Raw genomic sequence first — 20,618 nt, 5'->3', positions numbered from 1 at the left:
TTATACTTCATCTTCCTCGTCTGCAAGGGTCACCAGGGAATCTGCAATTAAACAAAACACTTAATTTAGAAATCTTATGCATTAAATCAACAGTGCCCATTAAAATAATCTAAAATACACCAAACAAGTTTGGCTTTCATAAAATAATCCAAAATTATTCATTTTATTTTAAATTACAAGGCATTGCATAGTATTACCAGCCATATAGCTGAACAAGTAAATTATAGATTATATTGATATTAGAGCACCTATAAATTGTGATGCAGGAACTGTGGTTTTTACCATCCCAAGTCATTTTTTGTACCAATCAAGTGAATGCGAGTTCTGCCCATGGGAGGGGCAACATGACATTTCCCTGGCCGATTCAAAACAGGTCACGGACCCTCCATAGACACCAAGGCGGTGGGAGGGAGAACTTAACCACACCGTGTAACCGAATCAAACCAGTGGTTACCCCTTTTCAGCCCACTGGAATAGCCATAACAATACCATTCACATTGCAGTAGAGAAGACATGCTCCTTTGAGACTGACTGAGAGGCTTTTTATCAACTGCAGGGCTTTGTAGCCTTTTAGAGGAAAAAAAAAAGACAAACAAAAAGCTCATTTTGAAAGTTGTTTGTTTTACTTAAGACATTTTTTTTGGGTGTGGGTCTAAATATGAGGTAAAAAGAGTCTTAATAATTGCTGCTGACAGAATACATAGTTTTAAGTGCAGAAAAAGTCAAGCTCAGGACTGCCCTAGTGCTGACCTATGCCTTTCAGGTTGCTTGAACACATCAGAATTGCCATTGTTGAGGTTGATTAATTGAGTCTGATAAGTTACCATGAATGAAGATTGTTATAGAGTTTAATGTGGTGGGCCTGGGTTTGTAAATGCTGCTTTCAAATAGTTCTGCAGAAAAGCATATGGGCCAGACGTATTCATGAACAAAAAAGGAAGAAAAATTTATTATGGTTGTGTCCAAGCAGTCTTGTCCCCCTTCTTTTGATCATTTGCCGAATGACTTTGAATCCATGCACTTGCCATGTTAAAAAGGGAACATTTAAATATTTTAGAAAAAAAAGCGATTTTAACTTGCTGCATACATTTTACTCTCTTTGATAGTGTTCACAATGTTGTTAAAAAGTTTAATACTTACTATATTATTTTTTATTATTATTATTATTGTGACATTTTCCTTAATCAAACAAATTGGCATTTAAATCAGATTAATTTTAGACGACAGTATTCTTTATTAAAAAAATTAGGCTCAGCTAACAAGAACACTCAGACAGACAGACTGTAGACAGCCTTGGCTTGGATGTCCAAATACAAGCTTGTAAAAGTGCAGGCTTGAAATTATTCACACCACCTTAGATTGGTGACACACTGAATAAACACAATCTGCTGTGTGACAACAATGTTTGCCAACTCTTTCCAAGTGTCAAGACCCTCAGTAGCTGGTGCCTTATCTCCAGTGTCTCAATTATTGGGTGTCAGTGGTGATGTATGGACCAGATTCCCATTATTTAGACATGGGCCGGCTAGCAGTTGTAGAGGTCACTGGCCAGGCCCTCTGGACAGAGGACCAGTGACCCCCTTCATGCTGACCCACTATAAACTACTGCAGTGGCCTGTAAACATCTCTATCCAGAGCCCAGGCTGCAAGTACAAGATACTTTTCACAAGTACTTAAGCAAATATACAGAGGGTTAGATATGAAGCGGACGCTTATATCCTTCTTTTATATAGTACTATATATATATATATATATATATATATATATATATATATATATATATTTTTTTTTTTTTTTTTTTTTTATTATTATTATTATTATTATTTCATTTATATACACACCCTCTTATGCTCACCAAGGATGCATTTATTTGATCAAAAATACATAAAAAAAATAGTCATATTATGAAAGCTTAATTTTCAGAAACATTACTCTTTCAGTGTCACATGATCCTTCAGAAATCATTCTAATGTGCTGATTTGGTGCTCAGGAAACATTTATTATTATTCAATGCAGAAAACAGTTATTTTATACTTTTTTAGGATTCTTTGATGAATAGAAAGTTCAAAAGAACTGCATGCTTTTGAAATAAAAGTCTACATTTTTAATGTCTTTACAGTCTCTTTTTATTTTTGTTTAATGCAACCTTGCTAATTAAATGTATCAATTACTTCCAAAGAAATCGTACCGGCCCTAAACTTTTGACTGTAACTATATTATATCCATTAAAATCAACAAACATTTGCAATAAAAAGAAGAACTAATGCAGAACCAATGACACATTTATTGTCTATGACAACTGGCCTGTTGAAATCCACCGACGGCACAGCGCTGTAATTTGGGCAGATTGATTAGTTAGCTTCTGTGCATCAGATATTTGTGTCTGAGAGCTTCCATATTGACAGAAGGAACTAAGTCTTTTAGGTTATCTAGCCAAGTCACGCCTGCTAAGCTCATTAACCTCGATCCCAATCATCAGAAAGTCAATAATAGGCAAAAGAGAGATTAAAAAGTAGCAGAGGCAAGACAACTCTCTCCATCATTTCTCATTCCTTCTCCTCATGTGTCAGTGCTAATATGATAATAGTGCACAAGGCAGCTTTTCAGAGTGATGTGACATATTTGGTCAAATCAATATCTTTGAACAATGTATAAACATCTTTTTTGATGTGGTCAATTAGAGGACAGGTGTTAATGCTACACGACAACTGTAATCAAGTTAAATTAGATCTTTTAGTTACTTGTCTGTGTTGTTATCTCTTTCAGGTTGACGTGCACTAACCTAATCCAGGGAGAGCATCTGCACCTCTCTCACTCTGTAGACTGATGTCCACGACCCGGTCCCTTTTCAACTGGCCTCCAGCATATATAGGCCTACGTGGCTTAGAGCAGAGGGACATTTATGCTACAAAGTCCATCACAACAAAACCAGAAGAGTTTCAGTTGAAAGGTTCCTTACCAAAGGAGCCACTTTGCTGTTTATGTACAACCTTTTAACAGTATCATCTGCTGGACTCTTCTGCTGTGGTGAGCAAGGAGCATCTATCTACAAGAAAAAAGACATTTGAAATATCTCACATTTTCTCATATATGTTGGTTTCACTTTATTAATGCGGACATCTCATAGATGCAGTTGTTTTTATACAGGGGTCATGATATTTGCTAAACTTCAAACTATTTGCTAAAATTAAAACATTTCAACCTTTCAAGTAATGAGGACTACATGATGAAAACTTCATGAAAGCCTTTCAAGCAATGAGGACCATTTCTCATAAGTCCGTTTTCAACATATTTCCCATATTACTAAGGACATTTTTTAAAGATTTGATCTTCACAAGTATAACCCAACCTGTACACAAACACACACTCTAAATGCGGAAGTATCTAGAACTACATTGTTTTAATGTAGTTAATCATAAATACTACAGACAATTTAACAGAAAACATTTTTACAATAAAAAAACAACAACATATATTTACTTTATTTATAATATAAATTTATGTCAGATTTAGCTCACTTCTGGGGACATATTTTAAGTAGTAACACACACGTGTAAGCTTTTGATCCAAAGTTTAGGGTCAGTATTAAAATTATTAATTGTGATTAATCGTACAAATTTTGTGAAATTAAGCATACCATTTATGTTTAACACATTAATTTACGTAAACACATCATTAATTGCTATATCCAGCAAAGTAAACCATAGATTGAAAAATGTAGGAATTTTTTTTCCAAGGTAAATTTAGTCTTTCCAAAAAAAGGACACTTGGGGACTCCAAAATGATACCAAATAATATAAGGAGTCCATATAATTCAATACGTGAGTCTCTATTCTCTCTGCCATCTCTGATGGAAGGGCTGTTTAAATGACACTGTTTTCAACTAAAAGTTGAAAACTTTTAATTGCCGTTTAACAACGGCGCTTTGGCGACCTGAAAAGCAACTTTTGAAATCTGTTTTCAAAGTACAAGTTTGTGTAAATTATACTATTATTGTCTCCATCTAAACAACAAAAATGAAAATTTGTGAAAACAGTGACGTCATGCGCATGTGTGTTAGGCTACGTGTTAAGTCTATAGGCACATACTGTTTCTTTACAAAGTGACATTGCCAACTACTGGCCTGGCATGCATAACACAGCCTTTTTTGTCGTTTTCGCGGATCTTTGTGAACGGGATCGTTTTGACAAGTCGTCTGTACGCGGAAAAATCGAAGTAATTTTTTTTGTAAACACCCTCAAAATGATCTGATCACAAACAGAGAAGCGAAATCGGCTTAAAGGGTTAGAAAAGAGATTTCCGCCTTACATTGTAGATAGTCAGTGTGATAAACTCCCGAATTTTAAGGGTACGTTTACATGATAACGATGTACTAAAAATGGAAACGTTTTTACTTTGCGTTTTTCACAAACATTGTCAAAACAATCCCCGTTTACATGGATCCGCAAAAACGATTAAAAACGCTGTATTATGCATGTCAGGCCAGTAGTTGGCAATGTCACTTTGTAAAGAAAAACTATGCATCTATTGACTGAACACATCAACGTTACGTGTTTTAGAAAAGTTATTTTGAACTTTTTACTGATCAAAGAATCCTGAAAAAAAAGGTATCACAGTTTTCACAAAAAAAGCAGCACACCTGTTTTCAACAAGGATAATTAAATGTTACTTGAGCACTGAATCAGCATGATGTGACATTAAAGACTGGAGTACTGCCTGCTGAAAATACAGCGTTACCATCACAAGACTAAAGTACTTTTTAAAACTAATTATTAAATTGTAATAATATTTTACAATATTACTGTTTTTACTGTAATTTTGATCAAATAAATGGAGCCTTGGAGAGTATAAGAGACTTCTTTCAAAAACATTAAAAAGTCTTACTAACCCTAAACTTTTGAACAGTATTGTACAGTATATACAACAAAAATAGCATATATAATGGCAAACATTAAGTACGTCTCTATTATCGGCTGTTTTCATGTACATTTTTTGTTTAATAAATGACATCTGACACAGGCAGGCCACAACGAGGTGAGCCGAGTTACATTTGTTCGCCTGCTAAATGGGGTGTGGGGTGCAGAGCAAAACAAAAACAAAACTTATGCATATTCATCAGCCTTCACCAATTGAGGCAAGAGATGAGGGGCTTAATGGGTGTGCACCTGTTAAAGTCTGTTCTGGGTTAACCTCTACTGTATATGTGCTCTCTGTGTGTGTGCGGGACAGGCCACAGGTGCAGATTTCATTAAGGGTTACATGATTAAAGCTCCTTCCCTCTTTCAGAGTGGTAAGATAAGCTTTGATGAAGCATATTGTTTCAAAGTGGACAAAACTGTATTGCTCTCAGAGAAGCTACTGACCGCAAAACTGACTGAGGCGTTGTGCAGAATGGCTTCCTGTCGCTGCAAAGTCTGCCGTAAAAACATCTCATCCTTGATGGCATGGAAACTTAAGAGAGAGAATTAATCAGTGTAGCAGAGCTCATGGAGCCTAATGAAACAAAATTGGAATCACAAAACTTTAGGGTGTACCTCTGTCTTAAAATCTCAAACTTCTTTTCCCACACCTGATTGGACATGCACAGCTGCTTATTGAGCCTGATAACATTTAAAAACAATAAGAACAACAGAGGGCAGTGGAAAGAACAAGTACTGTAAGATTGATCTCTTTCAAAGTTTTATTTTACCTTTCAATCTCCTTTTTCAGCAATGCTTCAGTCTTTCTGTGTTCTTTCATTTTTCGAACCAGCTCTGTATCCCCAAGCTGAAAGAAAAAAAATGCTCAGTTTTAGAGAAGTTTATGGATGCGTGTATGCTACTTCAACAAAGAGAAGGGTACCTCCATGGTTGTAAGTTCTGCTGGCTTCTGCTTCTCAATTTTAGTGGCAGCCTTCTGACAACGGGAGAATCACAAACATATACTAAAATTACAATGATGCATTTCTGTATAATAATTGTAAATCAATAAAGAAGTACAAATAAAATGTTACTTTTGTGTCTTTGCATTACATCTTAAAGGGATTGTTCACCAAAAAATGACAATTCTGTCATAATTTACTCACCCTTACAGTATGTCATTCCAAACCTGTATTCAATTCAGTTCATTTGTTTAGCGCTTTTCACAATGCATATTGTTTCACAGCAGCTTCACAAAAATGCATGTTCCAATATTCTGTTCTTACTTTACTTTCTTTCTTCTATGATTTTGAGAAATGTCTCAGCGTGTTTTGCTCATACAATGAAAGTCAGTGGGGTCCAAAGTTGTTTGGACTCCAACGTTCTTAAAAACATCTCCTTTTGTGTTTGTCACATTAAATAAAGTTTATAGCAGGCTTAGAGCAACATAATGGTGAGTGAATGATGACAGAATTAAAAAGTTTGGGTGAACTGTCCACTGAATCTAGCAACACGTTTCATGTGCCTGTCCACCTCAGCTCAGAAGAAAGGAAATGGCTTTGAAGTTTTATCTGTTTTCTGATAGAGATTTAAATGGAGGGCCATATTCGGTGTGTCATTATATCAGTCCATCGCTCACAAAGGGTCATTTTAACACCAAATGTCCACTTTGTTTGGCATGTCCAATCAAAGCTTGACACAGCTTTGTGGAATGTCATGTTGGCTGATTGAGTGCATACGTTCAGAGCAGTGTGAAGGTCAGGTCACCTGAGGTCAGCTCGGACATCCACTTTTCCACCCGTGTTCCCCCAAAAAGGCCTAACAGAACGTGGGAGTCCCTTTTTAAGTTTCTCTTAGTAAGAGTGGGTGCAGAGTGTGTTGTTAGTCTAACCCAACACAGAAAGGATGTCAGTCCACCCTTTTTCTTTCATCCTAACCAAAGAAAAAAAGAGAATGGGAAAAAGAAAGTTTCCTTGCCAGATTGTTCAAAGACCCATTGTGTGCAAAAAGGAGTAGGTGTTGATTTGTGACAATACAACAGAGAGTTGTGTAAGGCCTCATGAAGTACTCTATATTGAGAATGAACACTAATGAAGGCCGGTTACACTTCAGCCTGTTTCCTTACTAGTTTGATGAATGCAGCTGCACATATATAGTTTAGACATAAAATAATGAATAATTGACCATTCAACCGAAGAATAACCTTTTGAACATTTCCGATACATTCCATGTACACTACCATTCAAAAGTTTGGGGTCAGTAAGATGCTTTAAAAGTTTTCTTTATGCTCACCAAGGCTGCATTTATTTGAGCAAAAATACAGTTAAAACAGTAATAATGAGAAATATGACATATATATATTAAATGGTGCCAATAAATTAAATGTTTCTTTTTATTTTAATATATTTTAAGATGTAATGTATTCCTGTGAAGGCAAAGCTGAATTAGTATTAATTAATTAGAAAAAAAAAAGAAGAAAAAACGTACTGACCCTAAACTGTTTGTAGTGTGTATTTTGGAATAATTTAAAAATAATAATTTTGAGGAAAAAAAAAAACATTATCAATTAAAATGACATGATTTTGAAAAATAGTGCTTCTAATCATTCAAACACAGACCACGTGTTTATAGAACCATTGTTTTCCTAGGTAAATAAATCAAACTTTTTGAGCATTGTATCTACGTTTGAGTCACTGTCTATACAGGGTTAGGCACGTGCCAGTTAAAATTGAAGCTAAAAAAAGATGAGTTCCACACATTTCCATTATAACTAGCCACAGTGGCCAAGCTCATTGTAAGGGTGCTTTATGAAGTGGACTTTAAACCGGGCTTATTGTCCACTTTGATTCAGCTGTACCCCATCACCCACTCCAGCCTGTCACCGTGTTGTGTCAGCTGCATGCCACATTCCACCCTCTCCTAGGCACCGAGGCCAGGGATTCACACTGGCCACCTCCTCGGCCGCCTCTATGCGGTCAGCATGTTGACAGAGTCATCGTCCTGATTCCCCCCCTCCCCCTTAACAAGCCATGAACAAGCAAATAAAATAAAAAACAGCAGAAAGATGTCCAAGAAGCCGTGATGCTATGGCCATTTTTACAAAGGATCTGCTACAATAATAGTTTATAGTGTGTTTATTTAAAGGTAAGTATGATTAGCACTGGAAATAGCATTATATAAAAATATCAATAAAAAAATTTAAACAAATAATGATTATAATAATTATTAAATTATATTATAATAATAATTAATTCATATACATAAAGTATAAAATATGTTTAATGTAGAATAGAATAGAATAGAATAGAATAGAATAGAATAGAATAGAATAGAATAGAATAGAATAGAATAGAATAGAATAGTCAGCAATGAGTGTCTATGACAATTTATAAACTATATTTGGGGTCGGTAAGATGTTTTAATACTTTTGAAAGAAGGTTCTTATGCTCTTAAGCTCACCATGGCTGCATGATTTTATAAAATACAGTAAAACAGTAATATTGTAAAATATTTGTACAACTTTATAACTATATATATATATATATATATAGATATATATATATTTTTTTAACTAGAATTGTTTTCTATTTAAATATATTTTAAAATTTAATTTATTCTTGTGATGGCAGAGCTGAACTTTCAGCATCATTACTCCTCAGTCTTCAGTGTCACATGATCCTTCAGAAATCATTCTATAATATGCTGATTTGCTGCTCAAGAAACATTTCTTATTATCAGCACTGACAGTTGTGCTGCTAAACATTTTCGTTGAAAAGCTTTTTTTTCAGGATTCTTTGATGAATAGAATGTTCAAAAGAACAGCATTTATTTGAAATTAAAATCTTTTGTAACATTATAAATGTCTTTACTGTCACTTTTGATCAATTTAATGTGTCCTTTCTGAATTAAAGTATTAAAAGAAATGTAAAAATCTTAATGACCTCAAGCGTTTGAACGATAGCGTAGGTGAGCATTAATAGCTTGAATTAAGAATTCACTTAACTTAGCAAGGTTGTAATTCACATCTGTGATAGAAAAGGCATTTTAGATGTGTATTTCGATGAAAAAAGACAAAGATCTGCACTTGACAGAGGGAGAGAGAGCTGTCATCCATCATTCAGGGCTGTTAATGAATGCGTTTCACTGTTGGTATGGGTTGAATTTTAACCATAGAATCATGGCTAAAATCGATATTACTTAGACACTGCGTGTGCACCTTATCCTCCGTCTTTACTTTAGGACACTGATGTCTGGGGTAATGGATGGTCAAGAGTTCAAGACCTCCAAACATCCTGAGACTGATAGGACTTAAGTCAAGTCCGTGCCGTTTCTGAGCATGTGTTCAGCTGCGTCTCATACTCACCTCTAAGCGTGAGGCTTCAATGCATGCAATTTCTTTCTTCATCTCCTCTTTTAACTGTTTCATCTGCAAAAAAAAATTAAATGTTATCTCACAAACAAGAGCAGACAGTGAGAGACTTCATGTTGCTTGCTTACTCACAACCATCCCAAAGGTTCTGGAATTTTAGGAGTATTTACACCCAGGTTAAAACTTCAGAAGTGATCAGCAAATGGTACAGATGACAAGGGCAGTTGTGTGGTTGATGGGCCATTCATTTGGGTGTCTTTTCAAAGAGGCGAAGCTTACACCCAGCTGAGCTTCACACTCCACTCTGGCCTGGGCTTCAGCCTCTCATTATAGGTCTTTTCTGCAACCCTTTGGCTATGGAAACAAATTTTCTGCTCCATTGATCAAAGTCACCACAATAAAATAGGGCTGGGCAAAAAAAAATATTTTTCGATTAATCGTTTTTTAAAATGTGGTCGATTCAAAATCGATTCTCAAAGGCCACGAATCGATTTTTTTTCCATATTTATTTATCTATCACCCAAAACACAGTATCAAGGCATGCGACTGTTCTGACTTGTCCAATTTTCAGCATAAATTTTTCATCTTGCATCAAAATCCTGTCTATTCATTGTATGCATTTGAAATTTGTGTTCTGTTTTAATGTACCCAAGTGTACCTAAAATAAAAAGAGTTTAATATAGGCCTACAGGTTTGTGGCTCTTAATTTCTTTTTATTAATTAACCACTTGTAAACTTATGTTCACAGTTCTTTTTTATAATTAAAGGATTTGTATTAAATCTATATTCATTGAGTCGAATCGAGAATAGAATCGGGAATCGAAATCGAAATCGAATTTAGAATCGCAATCGAAAATCGAATCGAGAATCGAAATCTAATCTAATTGAATTGAGAGCTTGCAAATCGAAATCGAATTGGAACATCTGAATCGATACCCAGCCCTACAATAAAATGGTGAAAAAAACTTTGTTTTTTCAAAATGTCTTTTTTTATGTACTTTACATTTTTATGCATAGCCACCACGCTAGACCTTAACATTGATTTTGTCAGTCAAAGCACAAAAGGGCGGCTCAACAAAGGATGCAAGACTGAAAAGAGGCCAATCTAAACAGCTACACTAAATATGGATAATCCTTTTCTCCTGGTGGCTCAAACAACATTAAGGAGGTCTTCATTAGTGGTTTTAACCAGGGTTTCTACATAGAGTGTGTTTGGCCACCACCTGCTCCATTAGCCTCTTTCCTGGTCCTACCAGGTTTTGTGTCCACTCACTATTATGTGAAGAGCCGGAAGAACATTATTGATCTGAAACTAATATGCTTCTCTATTATAAAGCACTTTAAAACTGAAAAAAGGGATAGAAAATATTGTTTTTTAAATGAACGCAACATAAATAAGTAATTAAAAACTGTATCATACAGTACTTGTATATTAAATTATACAAATGTGCATAATAATATATTCAATACAAATTTAAAAATATGAATGCCCTTTTATGAAGTCTTGATTTTGTTTTTGGGGTGTTTTTTAATATATTTTCATGCTCGATGCTACATTATTACAGCTCCCATTTCCCCAGTCTGTCTGGAACGCGTCGTTTTCGAGTAAGCCCCTCTTTCCGAAACACGAAATGTCCTGTGATTGGTTAGCTGACCCAGTGTGTTGTGATTGGCACCGCTTTAGCGCGAGTTCGGGGAATGTCCCGCCCCTTTATTACCGCGAGCTCTGCTCAGATGTAAACATTAAAGATGGCGTCAATTTCAAACCAACTCGAACCGATTCGAACCCCCCGTTTACATGCACACTTTTTTGCTATTCTGATTGAGATCGTTCTGATTGACGGATTCCGGTTGACTGTTTACATGGGATATTATCTAAACCGATCTGGTGTTTACATGTGCTGACGCTTTCAATCGAAATCATTTTCTGACATGCGCACACAGCTTGTCTGCCGGATCTGGAAGCTCATTATTTCCACGTTTTCAATCCTGTCAAGATGGTGCATCACTTAACGCGTTAGTTGTAGGCATCAGCCGCGTTTCCACTGTCGGGCCAGTGCGAGCCATAAACGGGCCGTTTTATTGTATTGTGTAGGCTATTGTTCTTTGTTTATTATTGTCTTGTTTTGTATTTGCATCAGTTTTTCATTCTCATACTCATATCACACTCATTATAGCATACAATTAAATATATATTATTATTGTAAAAAAAAAAAAAGAAGAAGAAAAAAAGGAAGTTTTATCAGAAAACTGATCAGAAAGAAATCACTGGCGTGATCGCAAAACAAGAGCGACTGTTTGCTGGCATTTTTGTTGTTTAATTAAATATTTAAAACCCAAGAATAGATGTTTTACCACAGGTTTACAATAAAAATCGATACATTAATCATAATGAATTAATTTGTGTCAAAATTGCACATTAGTCACACAGAAATAAAGTGATTTACCTTTTATGACGTTTGTGAACGTTCACAAAAGAAAGAGGGCACACAACTTATTCGCGTCTGTTTCTGTTTATTTGGTAGCCTAGTAACAGGACGTATTTACATCACATTTAGAAAGAATGTTAATTTCTACAAATATGCCACCAAAAATATGACCGGAGGAGCTTTGGCACTCTCTCCCAGAAGGATACAGTTATATTTTCAGTCAGAGAAAAAAAGGATAGTCCGAGACATAGGCTACTGACAGATAAAATAAAAACAGGATTATGATTTGTCTGATTTCTTCAAGCGTACATATTTACCATGTTTACTATGGTAATGGTTAGCGCGCATAGTTTTTTGCATCGGGTATAAATATTCCTACCTTATACGGTGATCAGAATCCACAACGGATCACAAACAGAAGGCATAATGTTAGCTGACAGAATTATCTGGCGCAAAACCAGGCATGCGCAGAAAGACGTACGCTCAAAGTAATCGGATCAGCTCGTTTACATGGTGTAATCTTTCGTTTGATCGGTTCATGAAAAGGTTTATTCCACCCCCTTCAATCCGACTGAAATTTCAATCGGTTTGAGCATTTTTATTCCGATTGAGGTGTTGACATGGAGCATTTTCATTCTGATTGGACTTGCACCTGGTTATAATCGGAATACAATGCTACATGTAAACGGGGAACAAGAGGATCGTGCAGAACGGATTTCACTGGACGTTTCAGAGTGGTATGTTTTTGTTTGTTTGTTTGTTTGTTTCTGATAAATTATAGACATGACGTTGTCCACCATTTAATCATATTTTGTCGGAAAACTATGGTAATACAAACAGTTTATCGATCATAAAATCATGGATAATTTTCCTAAGGGGCGGTGAACAGTCTTACAAAATCAAGAGCTTACTAAAGCTACAGTAAACAAACACTACATCAATACTGTAATGTTAGTTATTGTATTGTTTCTGTAACGTTATGTTTGCTGTTCTCCATAAAATGTGCAGCGCAAGAAACGTTGAGGTTAACTTACAATATTCAGGAGTAGTTTTTCAAAATAAATTTTAACCACACTAAATCTGTCAGCCTTTTCTGGGGTGGAAAATGCAGTGACAACACTCTTCATCTTCTAATGCAGCCCAACATGGCCCTCACTCCCTTTGTTGCATGTTCCCGCCGGGACAGGATATATGTAAATGTTAGGGTTTGTGATGTCACCAACCCGGGAAGAAGCTCGTTGTAGTACCTATCAGCCATGTGTTGTGGCCCTAAAAAGCAATTTCTGTAAAAGGAAATATCTCCCTTTGCATTGAACTTTGAGCGTAGTAACATAAAATATGTTGTTTATCTTCAAACAGCAACATTATACACAAACTAAAGTTAAAAAAGTAAAATCATAACAAGGACCCCTTTAAAATTAAAAATGTCTTATTTTAAAAAAATGTCTTCATTGCTGAACTTTAGTTTGTTTATTTTATTTATGTATTTCAACAATTAATTTCATTTTCAGTGGTGGGCTATGTAAGTACGGAGCCCCTAAAGGGATATGAAATGGGAGGAAAAATAGTCAAAGCTTTTGCATTCCCTCGCAAAAGTTTTGCATTCCGAGAAACTTTGCATTCGCATGTTTTTTTTCCTTCACCATGGGGTTTAGGGGTTACGTAATGTACTGTATGTAATATACTGTATATAATAATAAAAAATTTAAATAAATAAAAAAAACTAACACGTGACAAACATCTTTATGCATACTGCATGCATTCTCTTCTTTACTCTGCTGAAGAGCTGTGCTAATATGAGCATTTGATTGCAGGGTAAATTATGCCAGCTTTGACAGGACCCTTGCTGCTTGTCTCCCAGCAACCCTGCAAGGCCAGAGGGAGACTTTTAACCTCCGAGATTCTGTGTGGCCGGATTCAATGGCTGAGTACCATAGAGTCTTTCACACTCTTTTTACGTTGTCCTCTGTGTTCATATTTTAATTCCAGCCATTGTGTGGCAAACGTGGTGCATATTGTTCCTCGCAATCAACTGAAAAATCAAATGCTGTGTAAAATGATACGTGCTAACCACATTTTTTCTGTAAAACTGTCTGCATTCTAAGTATGTAAATGAACAATTTAGCATTCTGAAATAATTTTAAATGAATTAATATTGTATTCAAAGGTTTTGGTGGTAAAATAAAGCAATAGGCTGGCATTTGAGCTAAGGACTTATGAATACAAGGCAGCAGTCCAACTTAGAGCGTATTCAAAATGCACAACAAAGCACTTGGACCACATGGTTTCTTACTGTAGTGCAATAATATAAACTCTGGCATGGCCCCAATCTTAACACCACGCAGTGCTACTTCACACACACTTCATCTTTACGACACAAAAGATAAAACACTAAATAAACAATACTATATCAATACATGTCAAAAACGCTGCCCCACGTCCATTCGCCAAATGTTTTACCAATATCAACATGCTACAATGTCAGCTTGATGCTAGATATCCTCAGCTGTGCTTGATCACATATCATAAAATAATTTAGTTCTCCCTCATGCACCAGTTGCTGCATAGTATTTAATTCATGGTAATTTGCTCCGCTGGCATGCTTCTCTCTGCTCATAGAGCTAACACAAGAGTAAAACATGCAAAATTATGAGGGACAACATTGTCTGGGCTGCAAACCTGACATATGCTGCCCTATTTATCTTAGATGTCACACAGTAACCATTTCAGGAACAGGAAAAACAATATTAGGTAATGGAAGTGAAAGGGGTCAATTATTTGAAGATTTAAAAGCAGAAATGTGAAGCTTACATTTTATAAAGCACTTACATTAATTCTTCTGCTAAAACGTATTTAAAAAGTTGTAAATTTGCATATAACTTTACACACAAAAGGTAAGCAAATTATTTTTTTACACTAAAATCATGTGAACTTACTTCCATTGTATTATTATATTAGTGTAGTGTCTCACCAGAACATAACATAGCATATGCCACAAATGCTGCATTGAGTTCTAACTATTGAATCCAGAATTTTCCTTCAACAAATGAAAAAACATAACAAAAAAAACTCACCTTTTCTCTGACACTTTCTCTCTCAAAGTTTAACTGCATTTTCAGTTGTCCTTGTTCATCTCTCAACTGAAATAAATGAAAATGAAAGTGTTATAAATAAAACAAATGCAATAAATGTATTTTACACTTAAAAGTGTGTTTTTAACTTCTTTGTGTACTATATAATACCATTTGAAAGGCCTTTTTGCTGTCTTCCGCCTCTGATTTAAACTGTGCTAAATTCAGAAGTAAAAGAGAACATTTGTTTTTTAAAAAAGGACAATATCTAGAAGAGAAACAAAGGCTGATGTCAGGAGCACAACGACAGGACATCCACTTGTCTTTGTTCATCTTTTGCATCTTGGGTCAGTGGACTGAAGCCCAGCCCTGGCCTGCATGACCTGTTCTGGCTCAGGGTCCTGACAAGCTTCTGACCTGGTGCAATGCTGTTGACACGTCCACTCACATGCACTGACCAAACACAAACCACTAAGTTCAAGGGCCAAGTGTGTGTTAATGCCAAAGTGCTTTTATTTCCTTAGAGACTTAAGACCTGGACAGCTCTTATCTTTAGTCACAGCCAATGCAAAACATTTTAGCAGATGGTTCTTCACATTCTGAATGGAGATACATAAAAGGATTTGTTTTAGTTTATGTTCCAATAAAATGGATGATGAAAAATAGGTGTTCATACGTAATCAGAAAAAAACAGTGGCATAAAATATTCAGACGGTTACCAAAGTTACATAAGCAATGAATGAATATCAAACACTATGAGAGATAAAGGCCTGACCCTTGAGAATACACCTGTCTTGTGTTTGCTTTCTCCTCACAGACTCCCACAGAGTGTGAGATGATAGCTATGGTCTGACAAGTGTCCTCAAACATTGCGTTTTGAATGCTAACTACATCACACGCCAGGACAGATAAGGGAAAGAGTCTATATTTCCCAAACAAGCATTTGTGACAAATGTTTGTTTTTGTCCCAAAACCCACCGGAAAAAAAATGATACATACTTTTTTGTGTGTGTGGTTCAGCAAAAACCGAGCTAAAACATGACATTACCCAGACTCTGCTCTTTGGATTCCAGGACTCTGTGAATTTCTTCCAGCTCGACGTGCAACAAGTCAATGTTATCTTTTAGCTTTTCATTCTCTGACTTCAGTCTGCTTTTTTCAAGGTCCTCCGCTCCCTCGGTGCCGATCTGAAAAATGACACAAGTCCTTTTTAACTTTCCCTTTACAGCGCCAAACAAAAGCCACGCCGCTCAAGCTGCGTGGCAAATATGAGTGCCATTCAGTCACAAAGCAATCGTACAACTTTCTGCCTCCTACCATTTCCCCCTGAATAATAAAAAGCGAGAAACAAAAACCAAACACACTTAGAAGAGGGCAATCTCTTTTTTTTCTCCTTTTCTCTCTTTCGGCCTTTTCTTCTTGCCCGGAAGAAAGACGGCAGTACATTACATACAAAGCCCATAATTCATGGGGACATTTTTATTGACAGGAATAATACATATCATACTGTTTGTGTGCCCCTGTCATTCAGGTCAATTTATTCTGGAAGTCAAGGAAGGCAGCTGGGGCCTATCCACCCACAGTCTGGGCTCTGCTTTCTAACAAGCTCGGCAGAGCCAGGGTTTGAGGGGGGCGATTGGAGGATGGCTGAGCAGCCCCAGGGGGTTCGCAGAGAGCACAGTTTCCCGGGGGGGCTTGTTGCCTTTGTGCTGTCCCTCAGTAGCAGCGCTGCCTGTGTCACCAGGATCACATCACATGTCAGCGCTCTGAAGTTTGCAGACTGGGAGCCGCATGGAGCCCATCAGGTTCCTGTGATATCCACGCAGTTGGCCCTCTACTTTGTACCGCAGCAACCATTCATGCCCCGAACATTAACAGGGCTTTTGCATGCCTGTCACACTTAAGATTGTGCAGGCGTTCAAAGGCTTTCAAAGGATTTTCTTCTTTCACTTTCTTCACTCTGTCTCTCTCACTCTCATTCATAAGGAATTGCGATCATAGAGAGTTTTTGATTCCAATAAGTTTATTTTTACGTTTGATGATTTTACTTTTTTGATAATCTCAACATAAAAGTCATGGTGCCATTTTAGTCTCACAGAATTAACGAAACTGTTCCGATTTATGAAATCTTGCATGTGGTTTCTTTAAACAGATTTATTCCCAGAATAAAGAGCCATGTGTTATGAATGTGACTCCCCAAGTGTGACTGTCAGATGATGATGTACATGTCATGGACCAGAGCATTACTCTATCAATAATAGGAATGGACATTGATATTACTCCATGCAGGGTGGTCACTTCAGCTTTCCCTCCCTGTTTCATTGTCATCATCTGCTGTTGACTGTGAGGAAGTGGCGGAGATAGTAAACTTATGGATTCATTCATACTTACTAAATGTAATTTTTCATCATCAAAGAGGCAAAAAAATTGTACTCCAAGGAACATCATTCTGCCCTGTCTGAACAGTCCAACCTTTAACTCTGGCTCCACCATCTGCTGCAGTAACAGAACTACAGGTGATTAGCCATGCGTCTCTCCTGTGGGCGTGAGAGTTCTCATTAGCACAATGAACAAAGCTCAACTCCGCCGGGCTGCACTCATTTGTTACACTTTGAGTGGCAGGTTTTGTATGGCCGTTCTCCCAGCCATCTGCCTACACAAGCAGCCGTTTTGGTTGGACAGAACTCAAACACTAAGGGTGAGAGATAACTCTCTCAGGCGGAGTGAGAGGGGCATCCTATTAAAAAGGCTAATAATAGACACCTCACTTATTGGCACCTGATAGCTCATTCATGTTGCATGTAAACCCCTTTTGCAAGGGCACAAAGGTAAGTAATTGATTTCACTTTGTGGAACGCAAGAACCTGCTTATTAGTGTATGGCAATGGGGCCAGGCCACTCCCAAGTACACTTCAGGCCATAATGGAGCAGGCCACTAAACAATAATTACCATCCTGCTGGTCAATATCAACACACGCTGGATGACATTTAAGCAATCAAGAATCATATTGACATCATTAATGATAAATGCACTACTGGCTAAGTAATGCTTCAGTGCAAAAGCTACCCTCATTTTTTTTAGATATATCTAGAATATCTTATTATCAATTTCAACATTGACAATAATAAGAAATATTTCTTGAGCGCCAAATCAGCATATTATAATGATTTCTGAAAGATCATGTGACCCTGAAAAATGGAGTATTGGCTCCTTAAAATTAAGCTTTGCCATCACATGAATGAATTACATTTTAAAATGTATTTGAATAGAAAACAGCTGTTTTTGATGGCAAATTGGCAATCATATTTTACAATATTAGTGTTACATTAGAAACTTATTTAAAAAAAACTTTTTTTTTAAATCTTACTGACCCCAACCTTTTGAAAACTACAGGGTGGGCCATTTATATGGATACACCGTAATAACATGGGAATGGTTGGTGATATTAAAGTCCTGTTTGTGGCACATTAGTATATGTGAGGGGGCAAACTCCTCAAGATGGGTGGTGACCATGACATATACTAATGTGCCACAAACAGGACTTTAATATCACCAACCATTCCCATGTTATTACGGTGTATCCATATAAATGGCCCACCCTGTAGTATCCATTCTGGTCCTTCTCCATTACTTCGTGCTGATACAATATTTACACACATACAGGCCTATAGTTCAAAAAATGAAACACTATCGTGTTTTTGTGATGAATGGCGTTGTCTGTACCTCATATTTCTTCAGCTGTTCACTTATACACTCAATCTTCAGGTTCTTCTCCTGAAGCTCATTAAGAAGGTCCTTTACTCTTCCATCAGTAACATCACAAACCAGATCGGTGTCTTCCTTATTCTTTAAGAAATGCGATTGTGAATTTTGTAACAATAAATAATATCAAATTAAAAACAAAATCTTTGTTGATGTTCCAAACTCATTAAAAGCTTACCTTATAGCTGGCTTTGATCACCTGCATAGCATCAGAGAGCTGCTGCTGATAGCTTCTCCGGAGAACAGATAATTTCTTAAAATAAACCAGACACCAAATTGAAGTCAAGTTCAATGCAGTATTAATGATCATTACAGAAGAAACACATTTATTGATGAAACTTGAATACAGACCTCTTTGTAGAAGTTTTCTTGATTTTTGATCTTCTCAGTCATTCTTGAATAAAGGGCATCAGATTCTTCCTGCAGTTTGGTCTCATACTGAAAACCTATCATTTTCAGTTTCTTTTCAGTGCCTTCTTTAAACAAGTGCATTTCCTGAGATAAAATCAAATATTTTAATAAGACAGAATATATTGCTTTAGGTAGGAAATAAAAAAAATCAAACTCCCAACTACAAATACTAATATATTAGTGAGGTGCCATCACAATATTGTTGAGGATATCTTTACCATAGTTCACTGTGAGTGATGGAACTAGAACACATTTAGTATAGCGTTTATTCGGCTGCAAGCCTGCTGATCAATATGTTTAACTCTGCAGGCTAGAGGATTCCTTGTGAAGGCACTGTTCTTCACCACAAAGCCACCATATGCCCTCTCAGCAGGTGACCAGGACAGCCCACAGTGAGGCCACTCAGAGCTAAAGTTAGAAGAATCTTGAACTAATAAGATGAAAAGCCAGCAGCATGAATGAACTCACTGAGTGTATCTAGCGGAATGCACTGACACAGTATCAGCTTTCGGTGGGTCTTTTTTGAGGCAAGAAAACAAACTTGCATTTTTAGAGATGGCTGCAGATTGATTGATAGCTGACAGATTGCTTCCTATTAAGTGTTATGAATGAACAGACCAAGCTTAAGACATTAAGGGACTGACTATTCATCTAAGTTAGCAGAGATACACACCTTCATAAGATCTGCAGTGTCGGCAGCAAGAATCTTTATATTTGGCAGCTCTGATTCGTCAGTTTGGACACAGGCATCTTGTCCAAAAAAACCTGCCCTCAACTGATTGGACAGAGAATACCTGAAGAGGGAGAAAAGATCGTGTGGTGAAATCGGCATAATGTTAGTTCACCGGCAAAACTTAGCTGAAGTTGATCTCGGATGCCTTCAGCAACTTTACAGCTTGTTTGCAAGAGAGCAGAAAAAAACTCTTACCGACGTATTTCGTCAATCTCTTTTGAAATCAGCTCCTCCTCTGCTTCATTCGCAATGCTGTTTATTCTCTTTTCGATAACGTCCATGACTCCAAACTACAGGGCATAAAATGCAATCGCACAATATTTTTGCTACAGATTTCTGGTGCGCAAAACGGTTGCCGTAGCAACAGAAACTTAACAAGAAACCAACGACTCAGGTCACACTGCAACATGAGCCTGAACTGAATGCACTGAATAAAAAACAAAAGGTAATTTCGACTTTTTATCTCACAATTCTGACTATTTACTCGAAATCCTGACTTTTTTCCCTCAGAATTGGACTTTATATCTCCCAATTGCTAGTTTGTATCTCACAGTTCGGAGAAAAGAAGTCCACATTGGGAGGTGTGAGGAAAAAAAGTCAGAATTTGAGATAAAAAGTCGCAATCTTTTAAATTGTTATATTCCGTGGCGGAAACAAGCTTCCATAATATGATACACAGTCGTTGCACATGATAAATATATTATCGTTTTAAATAATAGAACGGTATAGAAAATAAAATATAGGCTACGTTCGCTTTTATAGTTATTAAAATGTTAATAATTTAATTATTTAAACTGACCTGTATGTTATTAATATGTATTAATTTGACATCATTTTCCGTATTTATTTATTTATTTATTTATTTTACATGTGTTTTGTATTTGAATTTTAAACTTTATGGCGTTGTGTTTAAGGGTTGACGGAAATGTCCGTTGGACATTTGC

General features: G+C 36.5%; 1 protein-coding gene across 1 annotated transcript; it reads right to left on the bottom strand.

Annotated features, from left to right (window-relative positions):
• Nucleotides 1–19,955, bottom strand: cUnh10orf67 (chromosome Un C10orf67 homolog; the record flags this gene model as incomplete). Its single annotated transcript, XM_081373780.1, has 16 exons — nucleotides 1–41; nucleotides 2,783–2,882; nucleotides 2,960–3,046; nucleotides 5,364–5,451; nucleotides 5,535–5,600; nucleotides 5,690–5,766; nucleotides 5,842–5,895; nucleotides 9,262–9,324; nucleotides 14,771–14,836; nucleotides 15,557–15,654; nucleotides 15,816–15,954; nucleotides 18,492–18,614; nucleotides 18,709–18,783; nucleotides 18,882–19,025; nucleotides 19,615–19,735; nucleotides 19,870–19,955. 16 exons carry the CDS (start codon nucleotides 19,953–19,955, stop codon nucleotides 1–3), a joined length of 1,428 nt encoding a protein of 475 aa, XP_081229906.1.
• Nucleotides 19,956–20,618: the final 663 nt, after the last annotated feature.

Source organism: Scardinius erythrophthalmus (assembly GCF_964197995.2).
Source record: "Scardinius erythrophthalmus genome assembly, chromosome: 9".
In the NCBI taxonomy this organism is placed as follows: Eukaryota; Metazoa; Chordata; class Actinopteri; order Cypriniformes; family Leuciscidae; genus Scardinius; species Scardinius erythrophthalmus.
The sequence above is the reverse complement of the archived record's forward strand: the minus strand, read 5'-3'. Positions and strand labels throughout refer to the sequence as shown.